The following is a 19482-nucleotide window of genomic DNA, read 5'->3' as shown; positions in this document are numbered from 1 at the left end:
GGGGGTGTCCCAGCAGGAAGCAAAGGGAGTGGGATGATGGGTGATGGATCTCACAGCACTGCACGGCTCCTGCACCTGATCCCAAATGAATTTTTCTTCCTGTAGCAAATGCTGTGTCTCCCACCCAGGGAGGGCAGATCCCCCTTTTGGGGCTGGGTGGATGCCTCACTCCTTCCTAGGAAACCCTGACCGGCTGTGAGCTGTTGTGCCCTTGCCCAGAAGTGGTTGTGTTGATGGGGAAAAGTCGGGGGGATGAATGTAGGGAATTGGCTGGGCTGGGAGCTAGCCCTGCTGGAATCAGTGGATGGATCTCAGCCTGGAATACCGAACAGCTTCCACAGGGTCAATGAATCCCAGTGAAGGAACCTCCTCTGAATTAAAGGAGTTAAATTACTGCGAGCTGGAGGGACACAGAGCCATCTTTGCGCCTTCCTCCTCAGGAGAGCATTCCCAGGGGGATGCTCCGCAGGGCAGGAGCGTGGGGGTGCTCCAAAACCCCCTCTGGAGCACCCACTCCCAGTACCCCACCCTCACCGGTCAGACGGGCAGTGCCGGAGGGATGGAGAGCAAACACGAGATGCTGCGGCAACCTCCTCACTCCTGCTGCCCATTAACGTTCCTCGTGCAACTTTATCCTCTTCCCAGTCCCCAGGCGCGGCTCCAGTCGGGCTGAGAGGATGGGATAACCCTTCCCAGCTCCTCGGGGAGCGCAGGCACACAGAGGGACGCTCTGCTGGGATAACAGCCGTGACTCCTCGTGCGGCAGCGGAAGGGGGGGCAGTGCCGGGAAAGCCTCGCCGAGCTCACGCCTGGGGCAAGGTTATGGGATTCAGTTCCCCCCATGAGCCGAAGGGAAGGGGCAGCGCCTGGGACCCATTAAACCCCATCCCACCAGTCACACGTGGCCCCGGGAGCAGGGGGAGCTTTGTTTCCTCTTCCCCAAGCAATGTCCTCCGAAAAAAAGGGGCCAGGAGAGAACCCCAGGAGCAGGGGAGGATGGAGGGCCAGGCAGAGATGCTGTTGGGAAGAGGGAAGGAAGGTTGTTGGTGCAGGTCAGATCCTGCTCATGGAGTAATTCCATCAGCCTGAGCAGTGGATGTGCTGGGGTCTCTGTTACCCAAATCAGCAGCATCAGACCAAAATAAAATAAAGGCTAAAATTTAGTCTCTGTGCTCTGGAAACCTCTGCACCATGGAAACACCTCTTACAGAGCCCCCCACCCCACAGGATCCCCCAAGACCCCAAACCCAGAGACCTGTGTCCCTCCCAAGTGTCCCCAGCACCGGGGGTTCCATCCCGAGCTCCCTCCACCACATGGGTCCCTGTTCCAGCTCCTCCCTCCCACTTTTGGGCACTGCACAGCAGAGCTGGGGTGGGGAACCCCCACTGAAGATGCTCAGAAGAAGCAGCAACAAAAAAGAAAATCACAAATCAACAGTTTTTACCCAGAATGGCCCATTCTCCCCATTTCCCATGAGGAATGTGGTGCCCAGACCGCAGCGTAATTTTTTCCCAGACCCACCCCTCTAAAACACCCATTTCTCCCCAAATTACCTGAGTTGATGACTTTCCAATGGGCTTCACGCCCTGGGATCTGGGTTCTCTGAGCGATCCCTCCGGGAGCATCCTCTCCCAGGCTGCTGTAGGGTTGGCTGCTGAGTCCTTACCCCCGGATGCAGAAGCTTTGCACCCTGGTTCCATGCAGGAAGGGCTGGTTCTGGCTCTTTCTTCTTCCCCAACAACGCTGGGCACCGAGGTTTAATGGGAAAATGCTGTTTGGGCAGCGGGGGGAAGGCATGTCTTGCTCCAATTTGGCAGAGATCGCCTCCACTTATTGCTCTGAGCTTTCCCCCCTGCTGCTCCGGAGGCTTTGAACCAGCTCAGATCCCATTAATGGGGTTAAGCGACAGCAGGGAAAACATCGAGGCAGAAACGGAGGCAATATCGGGGACCTGCTGGTGTTTAGGGCCTGATCCTGTGGGATTCAGGCTCTCCACCACCTATGACAGCCCCATGGAGTTGTTCTTGATGAACACCCTGGAAAATCTCAAGCCATGGAAACCAAGGGGGACGTATCTGGGGAAAGAGTCAGGGCACAGAGTTCTCCTCCACCCTGGGGCTCACACACAGCCCATGCCCACACCAGGTGAGGGATGTGGGGTCCTAAGAGCCTTAATCCACTGGCCAGGGGCCAAAGATCCACTGGGATGTGGGAATGCTGTCCGATCCCCTCCAAGCGGAGCACAGTCCCTGTGCTGAGCCACCACATCTCCCGCTGTTGTGTTACCAATTAACTTGCTCAAAGCAATTAAGCAGCTCCAATGCCTCCAGCCATCACCTTCCTATCATAATGTGACCCAGAGGGTGGGAGCAGGGAGCAGGGAATGTCCTGGAGCTGGGCCGTGCCACTTCGGGATGGGGAAGAAAGTGAGGATAGAGGTTTGCTTCCACAGGCACGTCATGTGTCCACTGAAATTACAGAATCACAGGATGGTTTGGGTTGGAGGGGACATTAAAGATCACCTGGTTCCACCCCATGCCTTGGACAGGGACACCGAGGGGTCTGTCTGTCCCCAGGCCTGGTGCTGGCAGAGGTAAAGGCTTCAGCATCATCGAGGTCTCTCACTCTCAGAGAAGACCAAAGGAGCTGCCAAGTGTCCCAAAAACCTTTGTAGCCCATCGGTGGGTGCCCAGGGGGGAGCACAACAGCCCAAAGAGAAGGAGAGATGGGAAAGAAAAGAGGAGGAAGCACAAGACCAACACCCCAGACAACTGATCAGCCCACGGCACCTCTTACACATCACACATGCTGGCCCCACTCCTCAGCAGGGCTAAATCCACCCCATGCTCCTCAGGGGGCCTTCTTTTGGGTGCTTTAGAGATTTTTGGGGGTGAAATTCCTTTAAAGTTCAACAGCACAGGGGCTTTGTTTCCTATCAAGGAGCCTTTGAGATGTGAACAGCCCGGGCTCCTCGCAGGGGGATTTGTGGTTGAAAGGTCAAAGCTGTTTCTGGTTCCCCTTATCAGCCTTGGCCGAGCTCGAAGGAAACGAAGGAAACCTTTGGGTCAGGTCAGGGAGGTCACACCGGGGACAGAGCACAGGGGCACCAGGGATCCGGAGACAAGATGCCGATGGCAGAAGGTGTGGAGAAACCCAGGGGTCAGGAATTCTGACTCTCTCCCTACAGCCAGGCCAGGGAGGGGAAGGTGTCCCCACAGACCCATCTGCTGTGGGGGTGGTGGGACACAGCACTCTGGGGGACACCATGGCCCAGAGTGGATTTGGCCACTGCAGTTTTGGAGTTGTGCCCAGGGGTGACCACTCAGCTCTCTGGACCTGTTCAGTGTCGCTCCCAGCACTGCTGGGTTGGGTCTGGCTCATCCATTGGCACGGATGAGGATCCATGCTGGATTTAGGGAGTCCTCAGGGCTCTGCAGGAACACGGAGGTGGCTGGGCACAGCTTCCCCCTGAGAAGGCCAGAAGCAGCGTTTGCTTTGCAGGACCAAGGCCTCCTGAGCTTGATCAGTGCTGAGGGACAAGTTCTCCACACAATGTGTGTCCCATGGGGCCACCGTGGCCTGCAACCCAAATAACTCAGAGCAGGAGCATCCTCCAGCCCAGCAAAGCTGAAATGGGCTCAGCTCTTGCCCAACCCTGTCTTGTTCACAGCCTTCATCCCCCTCTTTCCATCCATCCATCCATCCATCCATCCATCCATCCATCCATCCATCCATCCCCAGCCACAGAACCAGGGTGTCCATCCATCCAGTGCTCTGAGTTGCTGGACCCTTCCATCTCCCCTTTCCCTGCTCTTCCCGCTCTTCCCTGGTCCTCACACACCCTGGCAGAGCTGACCCATCCATGCTGGGATCCAGGGCAGGTGAAACCAGCCCGTGGGAAGGAAGAATCCCTGGCACCCATCTGGTTTTTGCACGTGGTGCTTTCGGCACTGTCCCCTCTCATTCATCCTGACAGGTACAGACATCACCACCAGCCCGATCCCTTGAAGTCCTGATGTGGACAGTCCTGTTATGGAAAAACAAGAGCTCCTGCTGCTGTGCCTGTAGGGAAAGCAGAACGCTCTGCAAAGCTGGGAGGAGTGGGAAGCACATGGGAAGGGGGGAAACACTCTCTGGGATGCTTAAAAGGGGTTCCTTGGGGTCAGCCTCCCCTTCCCGGGTTTCCTCCAGGTGTAAAGCCAGCCAAACATTCCCAATCCACCAATAAACCAGCCAAGGGACAAGTGGTGGGGTATTTGCAACCCCTAACACCCGTGCCACAGCCGCGTGCCTCAGTTTCCCCTTGGAAAGGGAAGCGTTTTGTCCCCTGGTGTTGGCTCCATGACGGAACCGCGAGGATAAGGACACATCCAGCACCAACCCCCCACCAGCCTGAAAGGATGGAGAATCCGTGTGCGCTCCATTCCGCGTCCGTCTGGAAGCAAGAGCAGTGGGAAAACACAGCTCAGCCCCTGCAGAGCCCCGGGACGGCTCCTTCCCCCGCCACCAGCCACCAAAAAAATCCCGATTACTTTCAGGTGTCGGCCGGTTAATAAAATCAATCTTCCCTCTAGGAAAAAGGAGGTGTGCGGGGGGGGGGATTTTTTTTTCCAAAGGCTAAACACAAACCAGAAGGCAGCAGACTGCAGAGCGCTGGCTCCGCTGTCCTTTCGGGACATGCTTGGAGACACTCGGCTTTACTTCTTTCCTCTTGTTTCACCCCAAGAAAAAATCGTCCTGAACTTTTAGGAGCTGCTAGGAGTTTATCCCAGGAATCCCAAGGTGATGCCATCCCACCGGCTTGGCCCCGGGGAGTTCCTCACGTTGCTGTTTGTTACAGACTTTCCGGGGAAAACTTTTTCTTTCCATGCAATAAATTTTCCACTTACATTTTAGAGGGAAGAAAATGTTTTCCGGTGCTTTTGCTGCCTCTCTGTCAGGAATGATTACTCCCAGATTTATTGGGATTTGCAAAGGAGGCGGCGATACCTGGGATCTTCGAAACTTGCCGGGATAATGATGCAGGCAGAGCTTGTCAGCCTCAGATCTGATTTATGGAGCAAGATTTCATCCGTCCCGGTGCGTATAATTTACTGGGATCTGGAAGTGGCTCATTAGGGAACGGGATGAATAAACCCATCAATCCCCTGGGGAGGGGCTTTGTCCGGTTCTCCTTGCAAATCCCAGGGAGATTTGGGGTTTTCCTCGGAGGCAGCTGGAGCGATTCCGCATCCCCGGCACAGCTCTGGGGGAAAAGGAACCTTCAGGGTGGGGGAATCACCCTGGAATATTCCCAGGCACGGTGAGGGTCCCGCTCCCCCACGGGTGGGACTCAGGGGGTGCTGAGCCCCCCGGCTCCACGGATCCCAAACAAGCAGGACGTGTTTGCTCCCACAAAGCTGATTCCTGGAACGGCTCGGATTTATTCCCGATCCCTCCCGGGATCAGAGCGTTGTTTCAGTCCTTTCCCACTACACAGCCAGCAGCTAAATTTCCCCCAGCCCTCCCAAATCATCACCTCCCCTTTGCTTTTTTCCCCCATTTCCACCATTTTCCAGATAAAACTCAAACTCTGCCCAGGGTAATCCCATGGAAACCCGGAATAATGGAGCCCAGAGCAAGAGGCTCAGCCCAGCCCTGCGCTAATGATGGGAATAAATTAATTTATCCCCCCTCAGGGAATAAATTCCTCCCCACTCCCCGGGAATTTATTCCCCCAAGCCAGGCTGTTGTACATCCTATGGGAAGCATAAATCCACATAATACCCAAATTACCAGATTTACACCCATTTCTCCAGCTGCCATGTTAATCTGGGGCCGGATCCTGCTCCTGGTTCTGTAAATCTTAAATCCAAAGTGATCCCACTGATTTAAAGCCAATATTTGAGACTTACAACTCTTAACAGGTTAAAATTAAAAACTCTAAAGGATCCGAATCCTCCCACTTCCCAGCAAAGCAAATATTGCAGTAAATTCCCTTCAGTCATAGATGGAATGAATTCCCTTTGATCCCTCGCTGTTCTCCTGATTTTCCAATCACTATCAAGTTTTTAGGAGTCAAAAGAACCATTTTGCTCTCAGTCCCACAGCTTTTACTGGGATTAATGGCATAAACACACTTCCAGCTCAGCATCTCCCCTGAATCCCACCCACTGCCGGCTCGGCTCGCTGCTGCTTCCAGGCTTCATTTCCAGCCTGGGGTTTTTTTATATAAGATATATTTTTGGAGCAGCTGGAAGGAAAACAAGCCTGAACTTGCCATCCTGAAGCACTTCCCAGAGCAGCCTGAAAATCCCCCGCACGGATGAAGCACAAATCTTTCCTTATTCCAGCAAAAATCCAGCACAGCATCGGGATGGCGATGGGAGAAGGGATCCACGGAGTCCCCTCAGCGTCCCGGTGTAAAATTGAGTTTATGGGCCCAAATTACCCCGTGGTGGAATTCTCTGACTGCAAGGAGGGAGCCGGATCCTCTTTTAAAGCAGCCCAAGGGATTTGAACTGATTTGTTCCGGCAGCTCCTCAAAAGGCCACCCCATTAATTTATAAAAATTCGGAATTTTATGCAGCAGCGGCCAGAAAAAAAAAAAAAAAAAAAAAGTGGTAGTTTTGATACTGGCTTGAATCGAGTTAAAATAATGTTAATTTTTATTGTACTTTCTTTTATTTCCTCCTAATCCTTCTCCTCGGAATGCGAAGGAAAAGTCCTTGAAATTCAAAGGAAAACTCCTTGAAACGCAGCAGAAAACAAAAGCGCCGAGCTCGGCGTTCCCGCCGGGATGAATCCCGTCGCCGCCGTTTGCTTTCTCGGGATTCGGTTCCTCGATTGTTGCTGCCGTCATTAATTTACGGCACGGGCTGACACCGAACGCTGCTCCGGAGCCAGCACCGGGATGAAAACGGGAACGCCGAGGGTTCAACAGTGCAAAAAACAACGAAGGAAAATTGCTAAAAATGGAATTTTTAAGAAATTCGCTGTTTTCCGGGGAAAATTTCCCTCCTTGCCAGTGCTGCGAGTGTCCATCTGTTATCCCTCCTCGCTGCAGCCACATGCTTTGTACGTATAAACTACCCAACCATAACGTATTTATACAAATTTAGGGATTTATGCAGTTGTTTGCATGTGATTTCCACATGCTCATCCTCGTCTTCCTGTCATCCGGACACGAAATTCCACGATTTTAGTGTCCCTCTGCTGATAACGTGAACTAACACGGGAATACTCTGTTTGTGGGCAAAATTATAATTATATTTGCATGGGATTAAATTCTTAGGGGATATATCAGAATAACTCTAAATATGTATACTTCTATAAATATGAATTAATATTTACATATCGTTATATATAAATATGCATGCATTAATATGGAATTACAGAATTACAGAATCATGGAATGGTTTAAAGCTCATCTCACTCCACCCCCCTGCCATGGGCAGGGACACCTTCCACTGTCCCGGGTTGCTCCAAGCCCTGTCCAGCCTGGCCTTAAATATACAGATACATTTTAATATGTATCTGTCCCCTGTTACCCGGGACAGATACATATTAAAAATATATAATACAAAAAAAGAGATGTTAAAAAATATATCATATTAAAATATTACACAATTAATATTATATAATGAATGCAACATCAACTGGTATTTATAAGACACCATAAATGGTAAGTATAACAATATGCGATCTACATAGATCTGTATAAAAGATATGCTATTTATAGCTGATATTAATATATTGTATTAACATATTCTATAATATAATATTAATTTATATCTAAATTAATTCTCTACATCTATCCGCGTGCCTGTAAAACACGTGTGTGACCCAGGGGCATCGCGATCCACGTGGGTGGATATTTGTGTTCAGGCTTTGGCTTTTGTGAGATCTGGAATCAGGATCGTTCCCTGCCTCGTCAGCCTCGGAAAACAACAAATCCATGATCCCGATGGGTTTCCAGCTCCAGCTCCCACTCCCTCACACACACCAGGGTTGTGACCAGCAAGGGATTTTATTTCTCTGTATATAAAATATATATAAAAACTCCTTTATTATTTCCCCGGGGGAATGAATTCATTTTTCCTGCCATCAATATGCACATTCCTGAGCAAAACTGAACCATAGCTTGGGATGAAGCTCTGCAGGGAGTTGGACATCAGGAACCAGAGGGTTTGGGGGGGTATTTGGGAGGTGGAGAGGGATGTGCAGATGGACACAGACCGAGGATGAAGGTTTAGGGAAAGCCAAACCTGTGGAAGGGCACTGATCCCCGTCAGTGCCCGGGGCCGGGATCGTTGTCCCTGTGACAGAGGGGGCAGGGATGTGCCCAGACAAACCCGAGGATCCCACAGGCACCCCGAGGGGTGCATCTCCCTGGGGAGCAGGGGAAGGTCCTGGAGGAGCCCGGGCTTGGAACAGCAGGAGAAGAGTGGGAGCATGGCCCTGAATCCTGGCTGAGTCCCACATCCTCCTCAGGCAAGGGAAGGATCCCACGGGCACCCCCAGAATGCTCATCCCTTAAAGGACACAGGGAATGGCCTTTGTTTTGCTGTTCCAGATCCTTTTGCCCACACACGGTGCTTCCCCAGGCTGAGAAGAAACAGGAATGTTTTGCCTGGGATTGAGAGGAGCAGCAGAGCTGGAGAACATCCTCCAAGCCTTGCTCCAAGCTTGGTCAGGAAACATCCAGCAGAGCCGGGAATGCTGCGGGCGGGAGGGGCCTTCAGTGCCTGGTCACCCTTCAGACAGTTGTCCCCAGACCGTCCCTTCTGCCACCACCCTGAGGCTCCTGTGCCGCAGCCACGCTGAGCTGAGCTGCCTCCCCAGAGGAATCCATGGCTTTTCCTCCACAGGCTCCCAGGAATGGGCTTTCTTCCCAAACTGCCAAAAATAATAAAACCCAACTGCCCTCGAGGAAAAGCTGGACCTGGATGTCGGCTGCTGGTCCTGCCTGACCCTCAGGCTGCGAGGGAAAATGTGTCCTCGGGGAAGGAGAAGCCCATTCCCTGGGCACCAGGCACTGCTCCATCCCCCGCCAGCATTCCCGAGGCTCTGGCTAACGCTGCGAAGTCTTGGCTGTGAAGGGATGTTCCTACAAACCACAGAGCTCTGCAAACCCTCCCGGCCCCCTGCAGAGCTCTTCTGTGACATCCCGCGGTCCCAGGGGAGGAGAGGCAGCTCTCTGGGATGCCTGGAGACGGTCGGGAAAGCAAATGGGATGCAAAGAGGAAGGAAAAAAATCCTCCCAGCAAGCAAGAGACAAAGCAAAACCAGCCTTTTCCCACAGAGGATCCCATCAGGGTCCCCCTGCTACTCTTGGTGGCTCTCTGGTGAGGCTCATTTGGTGGAAGATCCAGTTAAAATTGGGCTACAAAAGGTCATTTCAATCCAAGAGTCAACCCAGCAGCTCTTCCCCTTACAGAGACGGAGTCAGACACTCTGATGTTGTGAAAAGTTTCTCCTGGAAGCTTTTCAAGTTGGTGGGATCATTCTTTGCTCAAAAATAAGCTGATTCGTGGAAAATGAACCCCAGCGAGCATCAGGAGCACCACAGGGACTTCCCTGCTCCAGTCAGTCCCACACTGGCACCCACCCGTGGCGCCCAGGGAAGGGGCAGCCACTTCTCAGCCTTTTCCCTGATCCCAAAGCACCCAACACACACATTCCCAAACGCAGGAGAATGAGGCACCCTGGTCTGGCTCTACACACAGGAAAGAACAGGGCAGGGGGTTGGTGGATCCTGGGGGTCCTGGTCCTCATCCCTGCCCACTGGAAGGGCCAAATTCCTCAGCATCTCCAGGGACCAACACAAACCCCCCAAAATCTGACAAACTTCATGGTGCCTTCAGCTCCAAACACCCCAAATCCCACCTGCCCAAGACCTCTCCACTTGCCCAGCAGGGTCCCAGCAATCTCTCCAGCCTGGAAAACCGGCACATCCTAAAGCAGCCTCTCCGTCCCGGCACACAGGGATGGACTCATCCCTCTGCTATTAAATTCCTTTACATGCCAGCAGTAAAACTGGGAGAGCAACCTTAAAACTGAGAAGCCTTTCCAGGAGTTACGTTATGTTTAATAATATTTAATGACCTGTTGTGAGCCAGAGGCCTCCCGGTCCCTATTTAGCCATAATTTACAGCACTCGGTGAGCTGCAGACAGTCGAACAGGGAAAATCCCAGCAGTTCCAGCTGCTGCAAAGGGAAAGGATCAGGGAAGGCTGGGGGAGGCACAGGGAGCATCGTGGGCATTAAAAGGGTGGGCAAAGAGGGGGCATCGCACGCTCAGACCCCTCTGTGCAGAGCCAGCCCCTCACAGGACTCTGAAAGAACAATTCTGAGGCCAGGATCGGAACCCAGCATTTTCTTGGAGACGCAGTTTCCCGGAGCAGGGGCTGGAAAATCCAGCCGTGATTTACACCACAAACCCGTCACTCCTGCAGTAACGATGCTCTTCCCAATGACCAAACAACGCATCAATCCTCAGCCCCTGCCAAGACACGGAGGTGACATATTTATGTCACAAACTCTTTGAAACGAGATTTGCTTGTGACTCCAGATTTTCACTGTGCCTGGATAACGAAGTCCTGCCCCGGCACCACCAATAAAAGCGATAATGTTATTTATAGTCGGAGTTATCCCCTGGTTCCGCTATTTAACATCACACATCTGGGATCTGCCAGCTCCCTCTCCACCTCTTTTTGCTGCTCTCATGCAGTTCATCCCCTGCCCCACACCCCCCACACCTGCAGGTTATTTTTTCACAGACCTGGAGCAAGGAGTGATGCCCAAAAATGAACTCGAAGTGTTGTGCACAGGTAAAAACAGCAAATAAAGGGGTAAAACTTCACCCCTCAGCCCAGATTTCCACTCAGTTCTCCAGGCCTCTTATTTAATTCCTTCTCCTTTGAATTCCAGATTTCCCCCACATTTTGCACACAAACACCCCCAAAAATCTGGATCCTCTCCCAGCCAAGGCAAGCCCTGGGGAGGAGCAAAATGCAGGAAAAAGGGGAATAAAGAAGCTTTGCTCCACACCAGTGCCTGATGCCAAAGCCAAACTCAGGATGCTGCCATGAGGGAATCCAAATCCTGGGGTGTGGAAGCATCAGCAGGGACACACGGGGAGCAGGATGGGATCTCGTTGGTGCTGGGAGCAAGCACCACCCACACCAGAACCTGCTCCAGGAACACCGTGGGATCCTGGATCCCGTGTCCTAGGGCCACAACCATCCCTGCATCCCTTGTCCCAAGGTCACAATCATCCCTGAACCCACTTGTGCCAGGCCTCAGCCCTGGCTCTGGGGAGGGAAAGGCTACGGATGGATTCTGTAGAGCCTGTGAGAGGGAAAATAAACCCAGAGAGTGTCAGGAAAATGAAAGTTTCTCCCCTGCCTGGTATTTCTTGCTGCTATCAGCAGTGTGGGATGAAGTTTTAAATCAAAGAAGTGCCCTGGGCATTTCCTGTAGCTGGAAGACACTGGGAGCGCGGGGAGGGAGCAGCACGGCTCCCCCCGCGGCCGCTGCCTTGAGGATGAAGGGATCTGACCCACTCGGGAAAGTGTCCCGGGCGGGGGGAGGATTTGGGATTAGAGGGTTAACGAAGTGGCTGGGAGGACGCACGTGACTGGCGGTGGAGTGGGGGGGCGGGTGGGGGTGTGCGGGGTGGGGGGGCTGCGGGCCGATCCCTCCCTCCCCATCGCCCCCCCGGCCCCCTCCTCCCGGTGCCCCGCACAAAATCCGCTCTCGCGGACCATCCCCGTCCCCTCCAACCTGCGCCATGGAGACACCGGGCTGCCCGGCCTTCCCCCCGCCTCGCCGGGCCGGGGGTCCCCCGGGGCTCCCCCGGCCTCCCACCGCCTTCGCCCTCGGTCCACTGGGGCCCCACCGGCGGCCGCCGCCGCTCAGCCCCCGCCCCGGCCGCTGCCCGCCGGTCCGGGCAGAGCCACGGTACCTGGGGGTCGCCAGCCCGGGCCCCCCCGCCGCGGCCGTCCATGGGAAGCCCCTGTACCCGGCCGGGGCTGCAGGTACCAGGGGAGCGGCGGGTGGATGGGGGGGCCGGGGCCGCCGACCCCTCCCGGCCCCTTCTGCTTCTCTTCTCCCCTCTCTGCCTCCGCCCGCGGCCTCGGGTTCTGCCGGGAGCCCCAGCCCTGACCCCCTCAAGAGCGTCATTTCGCCGACACGCTCCCCCGGGCTTCTCCGAGGCGGCCAATGTCGCGATATGGCCCCGTCGGGGATCACCGGGACATCCCCCGACGGGAGCCGAAGCCGGCAAGGGCCGCTGCTGCCGAGTGTCGGCAGCTGGGACTGTGTCGCGACAGAGACCGGGGTCTCCGGGATGGTTCTCGTTCTCCAGAAACAAGGAGGGAAGAGGGAGAAAAGGCGGCGAGAGAGACCCGGCCCCGCTGCCGCGACGGCGGGGACCGGCCCGGGGTGGGGAACGGCGGGACCCCGTTACCGGGGATGAGAACGGCCGCGCTCCCCGGAGGAGGCTGCAAAGTCGCGCCCGGCCGCCGACTCCCGTCCCCGGACCCCACCGGGCAGCACCCGCGGTGCGGCCTCACGGACGGGCCCGGGGCTCCGGGATCTTGGGGAAGCCGGACCGCGAGGCTGGCAGCGCACTCAGCTCCCCGGTGCCCGGGTCCGGAGCTCCAGCGCTCCCGGTTCCCTGGGGCTCCTCGGTGCCTCGCTCCGGGGCAGTAACGCTCTCGCTCCCCAGGGCCCGACTCCGGGCTCCAGCGCTCCCAGCTCTCCCGGTCTCCCCGGTACCCGTCTCCGGAACTCCAAAGCGCCCGGTTCCCCTTGGCCCGGATGTCCCGGGGCTCCGCACCCCTCTCCAGGCTCGGACGGGACCAGGCTCACCCCCGGGGCTCTCCCCACAGCCGCCGTTCCCTGGCGCTTTCCCGGCCGGGCCCGTCGGGGGCTCTCCGGGACTCCCACTTTCGCTTTAATATCGTTCCCCCGCTTCTGCTTCAGTATAAGAAGCAAAAGGCAGCGCTGCGAGGGCAATGGGAACCAGGTGGGAGCCAGCAAAGCCGCCTCGGGGAACAGGTAGAAAAAGCCCCGGGAATTGCCGGGAAAAGCCGTCTGGGAGCACCGGGAGGGTCCCCGGCACGGCGCTTACCTGCTCCCGCTGCGGTGGGGGGATGCTGCCGTTCCGCGGGTGTTTCCCCCGGTTCCTGGGAGTCCTTTCCATGCCCCCATGCCTTCCTTAATGATCCTTTTGAGTTCCTTCCCCTCCCCATTATCCCAGGAATTGTACAGCTGTTCCCCAGCTGCCGCCTTCCCCAGCGCCGCCAAATTTTTCGGGGGGTGTCAGTTTAGGAAGGAGTGGGAGAAAAATATCCGTATCTTCCCTTTGTCCCCCTGTGCCGCTGTGTTTATTTAGCTCCGTGCCTGCATCCCGCTCCTTCCTGCCTTTTCCTTCTTTCTGGCTATTTATTTATTTGTCTCCAATGCCAAAACCCGCGGGTCACTCGGAAATGCGCCGTGTTGTCTTTGAAAAACGGGGGGAAAATCCCAAACTCGATGCTTTGTGCAGCAGGATTTTATTTTGGTAATTTTTTCCCCCTTAATTTTGGTTATATTTGGGGCTGCTCTTTGGTGAGATTTGGTTTTGAAGCATTAAAACCCTCCGGCCCAGCGGCTGAGCGCTTTGGAGGCCAAAGCAGGGAGGAAACGGCAATTTGGCCTCATTCCTTTGCCATTGTCCATGACCAGACACACAGACATCGGTGCTGAGAGGGACGAGGAGCAATCGCCCCCCAAACCTCCCCCAAATTACAATTTCCCATTAATTCAAAGCAGCTGGATCTGGGCTTGGCTGCTCCCTAGCCCCCAAATTGCCTTAATTAGAAAACATCCAAAAATCAAAACCGAAAGGCCGGAAAAGGCCGTGGCGGGGGCTGGTTCGGGGGGTGCGGAGCCCTGGGTGGGTCTGCAGGGACGGGGACCCAATTTCCCTGCTCTGTTGGGACGTGGTGGTCACCGGGCTGGGACGGAGGATCCATCCCAAAGGAGGCATTCCCCCCTCCTGGCCGTGGGCCTGATCCTGCCCCCCCGAGGGAGCCAGTGCTCCCTACCTGCAGAAATCCCGAATCTCTGGAGCTGGAGACTGGGGTGGGATCAGGGCAAACCCAGCATTTTTAGGTTGTCCCCTTCCCAAGTGACACCTCTGTGTCCCCTCAGCAGATGGGGGACCCCAAGGCACCCCTCCCCATCTGCCGATTCCCCGCTCAGTTCTCCTTTCCCTGGCTCAGCCGGAATCACCTGGAGCTGCCAAGCTCTCTGTGTCCCCATGTGGGGGACAAAAACCCTCCTGGGGGTACAGAGGTGCCCCCGAAACGCATGACAGGGATTTTCCTCCTCGATCCCATTCCATCACCCATCCCAGCGAGGCAGCAGCACCGAGGGGAAGGGGGGAACCCTCAGATTTCTTGCTCTGGTCCCAGAGGAGGGTGAGGAAGGGGAGCTCTTCTTCAGCAAAAAAAGCAGGGCGTTATTTTTCACTCCTTTCCAAGTGTTTTCCCGGGAGCTGCAGCTCCAGGGAAGTGCTGGCTCAGGGGCACAGAGCTCCCCCTGGACTATCTGGAGCGCGGGGGGCCCCGAGCCGGGGGGCTTCGGGGTCACTGGTGGGTGCTGTGGCTCCGCGCTGGGCTCTGAGCCGGGCGGAGGCTCCAGCCTGGGCGGGAAGGGAGTGGGAGGAGGGAGATGAAGAGAGGAATGAGGAGAGTGGGGCAAAACCGTCTGCAAAAAATCCCTGTGCCCACCTCCTCTGCCCCCTCCCCGTGCAGTCGCAGCATCCCAGTGGGACCCTGAGCAGCCGCTGCTCCAGCCAGGCTTTCCCCACCCTCAAGGAGCTTTTCCTGCCCACGGCTCCCGCAGCGAGCACGGATTTTGCCCTCCCCAGGGATGGATTTGCCCTGCTGCGTGTCCATACTGAGCCCTTTCCCCTGTGGCAGTGATGATGGGATGGGATGGGATGGGATGGGATGGGATGGGATGGGATGGGATGGGATGGGATGGGATGGGATGGGATGGGATGGGATGGGATGTAGCACGGAGCGTTCTGGGCTTCCTTGGCACCATTAACCCCCGCTGGTCCTGTGCCTCTCCCCCGCCAGGTGAGAAGGGCTGCAAAGGTGGGTTCCAGGCAATTCCCGCAGCCTGCAGGGCACCCCCGAAAGGCCCGGAGGACTTGGGGTGCCCACTGGCAGCACCTCTGGGCAGCCTCCGGGAACACGGGATCCCCGAGCTCCCCGAGCCCCTGGGCAAGAGCAAGAGCAAGAAGCGGAGGAACAGGACGACCTTCAGCACGTTCCAGCTGGAGGAGCTGGAGAAGGTTTTCCAGAAGACGCATTATCCCGACGTCTACGCCCGGGAGCAGCTGGCACTGCGGACAGACCTGACGGAAGCCAGGGTGCAGGTATGGGCACGGAGGGGTGGGCACGGACACCCTGGGGGCTGCCAGGAGGGCGGGGTTCCCTGTCTGCCAGGTGATGGATGCTGAGACAGAAGCTGCTTTTGCCATGAATATGCTAAATCCCAGATGGAAAATCTCAGGCCATGCACCCACTGCTGAGCTGTGGGTGTTGGCTGCCTCTGAACCCTCTGCTACTTCCCCCTGGACAAGCACCCAAAGGGTGGAAAGAGCCAAAATTTGGGAGGTCAGTGCCAACCACCCCCCTCAGGATGCCCTAATCGTGATCCCCCCACTGCATCCATCATTCCCAGCCACCCTTCCCAGCTCAGCTCATCCAGCCGCCAGCCCAGGAGAGGAATCTCCGGGAGCTCGGGAATCCCCAGTGCGGACGGGGCTGGGGGTGGCACATCCCGGGACGTGGGGCAGGATGACACCGATCCGCACTGCCCAGCTCCGCCGGCATCACGCTTGCGGGGAGCTGCTTCCAGAGGTGTCTCCATGCGGTTTGAGGCTCCCAGTGGGAAGAGGCGGCTGGAGGGTGCACCCAGCAGGGAGGAAATGAAGGCGGAGGGTGAGGAAATGAGCAGGGAGCACCCGCGGGGAGCTGCCATCCCCAGGAGCAGGAATGGGAACAAGGCACAGGCAGGGGAAGTGTCCCCCGAGCCCGCAGCCACTCAGCGCCCACCGGAGCCTCCGACCCCAGATTTGGGGTGGACTGAGATGAAACCACCTGCAGCCACGAGAGCCCCAAGCCAAGGATCCCGGCAGTGCACCCTCCTCTCCGGGAGCTGCTGCTGGAGTTGTCCCCGCCCCAGTGAGCACCAGTCCTCACTCCAGCACGGAGGAGACACGCAGATGGGACATCAGCACCCAAAAAAAGCCTCATTCTGCAGCAAAATCTGGGATAAACAAGTCCCAGAAGCACCAGGGAGGGGGAAGGATCATGCACGGGGCAGGACGGATCATCTCCCATGCGGAGATTCCTGCTGTTGGCAGAGGAAAAGGCAGCGAGCTCCAACGCTGAGCACAGAGCAGCTGTGGTACCGTGTCCGGCCCTTTTCCTGCTGGGGAGGAGTGTGGCCCTCGGCAGGAGGCTGCAGTGAGCAGGGGAAGGGTCCCCACACCTCAGCCCCCTCCTCCATCCCCCAGGTTTGGTTCCAGAACCGCCGGGCCAAGTGGCGGAAACGGGAACGGTACGGGAAAATCCAGGAGGTGAGAGATGCCACGGAGGCTGCTCCAGCCCTGTGCCCCACCCCAGTCCCAGGGGAGGGGTCCCGTCCCACTGCACCCGCGGGTGCCCCACATCATCCATTCCTGCCCCTTCTCCCCCACGGTTCCATCCACCCTCGGGAAAAGTGCGGCCCGGGACGGAAAAGAGGGAGGATCACACTTTGCCACACGCAGGAAGATGCTGCTTTATGTCCCACTCCATTTCCCATGGGAACACGGGCAGGTATTGGGGGGTTCCCTCCTGAAGACCCCCTTTAGCTCTCCCCCATCCATTGGTGCTTCCTGCCCCCCTTTGCTGCAAAACTGCCTTCCCCCCTTCCTCCCCCAATATCGAAAAGCATAAAAATAATTTAAAAGTCAGCTTCACGCACATCCCTGGAGCCAAACTCTCCCGGCAGGAATGTTTCAACCGGGATTCAACCTCCCCAAGGCCATTAAAAGAGAGCAAAGCCATCGCTCCCTTTGCACCCGGTGGGTGGGGGGGATCCGAGGGGAATCCAACATGGGGTGAGAGGCATCAAAGGTGGGATGAGAGAGGAATCTGAAGGGGGGGAGCGGGATCTAAGGCGGAATGGGGGAACCTGAGCGGGGAGTGATGTCCCCACCCTCATTTTGGGTTTCTGTTGTTGTTATTTCAGCTGCAGAACAACCTGTGGCCGAGCCCTGGGAGCCCCCCGGGGCTGCTGCCCCCCGAGAGCATCCCGTCCCCCTGCATGTCCCCGTACCCCCCCGCCGCCAGCAACGGCTTCGTGGGCATCCCCGCTTCCCCGGGCCCCCATCCCGGCATCAACAGCCTCTACTCCCTGCAAGGGCTGCCCCCCCCGGCCCTGGCCCCCCACCCGTTCGAGCCGCCCCCCCAACACGACTACAAAGCGCCCACCCTGATGCCACTGAGGATGAAGAGCAAAGACGGGGCCGGGAGCCTCCTGAACTGGGCCACATGATCCCCCCGCGGGATGGACACGGAGCCTTCATCCCTCCGGAGTGTATCCCCCACCCCGCCGGCACCAGGGAGTGGGGTCAGGGTGCTGGGGTCACCTTCACCCCCTCTCTACACACCCCAAGATTTCCCACATCCACCACGATGTTGTTGCTCCCCCCAGTCCCGCTGAGGAGGGGTCAAATGGGGGCTGTGGGGAGGAAGAAGAGGCACCCCCGAACCCAGGCTACCCCAGCGGGGCTGGCACTGGCAGCTCGGGACCCCAGAAATGGCTCCCCAGAATACCTGAGCCCTCCCAGCACCTCCAGTGAACGGGGTTCGATGGAGATTCCCGGTGGTTTCCCCGCTCCCCCTCGTGTGTTCCCCTCGCCCCTCCCGCCCCGGGGTGTGGCTGAGGAGGGGACGGTGCTGGGTGGGGGGGCGAGGGAGCACCAGGGCAGGGGAGTTTTGGGTGCAGTTCTCCCCTCCCCAGCTGAAATTTGGCCGCTCACCCCCTGCCCAGTGCAACCAGCAATGGCAGGAATTGGGCTCTTCCTCTCCCAGTCCCATACTGGGAAGACTGGCTGGACTGGGACAGCTGCTGGCGCTCGGGGGTTACTGGGGGCAGGGCCAAGGAGCCCCAAAGCCCCCCCCCCCCCAAAGCATCGCAGCTCATTCTGCTCCCTCTTGGAGGGGAAACAAGGCCTTGGCACAGCTCCTGGAGCCCAGCCTGGGATGGGCAGTAAATCCATGAGCTGGGGACTACAGGGATAAAGGATCCCAGAGGAAAGGCTGTTTCCCTGGGGGGGTCACCCTGTCACCCCTCAGGAAGGTGTTTTAATCCCAGCAGGTGGGAACCCTCCCAGATGCTCCAGCTGGGGGGTTGGGGGCACAACTGGTGGATTTTGGGGGGGGCTCTGCATTTTCGGGGTGGTACCTGCATGGCCAGTCTTGGGTGAGGGCAGCACCTCATTGTGCCCAACGTGTTCCATCTGCCCTGGGGGTTCCCAGGGGGGCACCCCAAGCCCCCCCAAGCACCAGCGTGTCCTGTCCCCTCCTCCACCCCCTGTGACCTCCCCCACCACAGGGAAACACCCAAAAATGAAGCCAGCAACGGGGGCTCCCCTTGGCCCTGCTTGCCCCAGCACCAGGAGATGCTGGCACACCCCCAGGGACACTCTCGGGCCAAACCCCCTCCCTGCACATCTGCAATGCCCCCCTGCCCCAGCCCCCACGTCCTGATGGGGGGAACACCCCTGTGGGGCACCTGGAGCCCCTCGGGGAGGCACCAAACCTGCTGATTCCAGCCCGATCTGGGCCAAACCCCAAGGTTTTCAGCCAAGCCCTGGCACCCTGGGCACAGCCTGGCCATGGTGGGTGCCCACAGGAGGCAGCCCAGGGGTGCCCACCCTCACCCAGGACATCTCACACCCCCCCTCCCACCGGTGGGGATGTTGTTATTCATTTCTAAACAATAAACCACATTTTTCAGAAGTTAATTATGGCTCCAGCGGCCCCATAAAGCCAGCGGGGCTGGGGATGGAGACTCCCAACAGGCTCCTCCCTTCTGCTGCTGGGAATGAGGTTTGGGGGCCAGGATGGTGCTGGAGGCATCCAGGTGGGTGCCAGTGGTGAGAGCAGCCCTGGCAGGACCCTGGGGTGCACATCCAGACCCACAGGGGGACGAGGTCAGGGTGCAGCACTCAGGATCCAGACGGATCCAGGGCTCCAGCTCGATGTCACCCCTGGCTGAGAGGAAGAGGGCAGGATGGGGACAGCTCCAGGCATGGATTAAGGGCACGTTACCATCGATGCTGAGCCCACAGGGCCTCTCTGATGTCTCTCAGTTTGCTGCTTCCAGGGCTGGGGCTGAGCATTCCCACAGCTGGATTCGCTCCTGGAGCTCCACAGGCTCAG

The 19482-nt window shown here is 57.3% G+C and overlaps 1 protein-coding gene across 1 annotated transcript; it reads left to right on the top strand.

Annotated features, from left to right (window-relative positions):
* Nucleotides 1-11774: 11774 nt before the first annotated feature.
* ALX3 (ALX homeobox 3) lies at nt 11775-17590 on the top strand (the record flags this gene model as incomplete). The annotated part of the gene is made up of 4 exons (XM_082295976.1): nt 11775-12039; nt 15118-15419; nt 16566-16628; nt 17285-17590. The coding sequence occupies 4 exons, from the start codon at nt 11775-11777 to the stop codon at nt 17588-17590; spliced, it is 936 nt and encodes a 311-aa protein (XP_082152102.1).
* Between the last annotated feature and the right edge of the window lie 1892 nt (nt 17591-19482).

This window comes from Coloeus monedula (assembly GCF_965178545.1).
Source record: "Coloeus monedula genome assembly, chromosome: 23".
NCBI classification, from domain to species: domain Eukaryota; kingdom Metazoa; phylum Chordata; class Aves; order Passeriformes; family Corvidae; genus Coloeus; species Coloeus monedula.
Note: the sequence above shows the minus strand (reverse complement) of the source record. Positions and strands in the feature narration are given on the sequence as shown.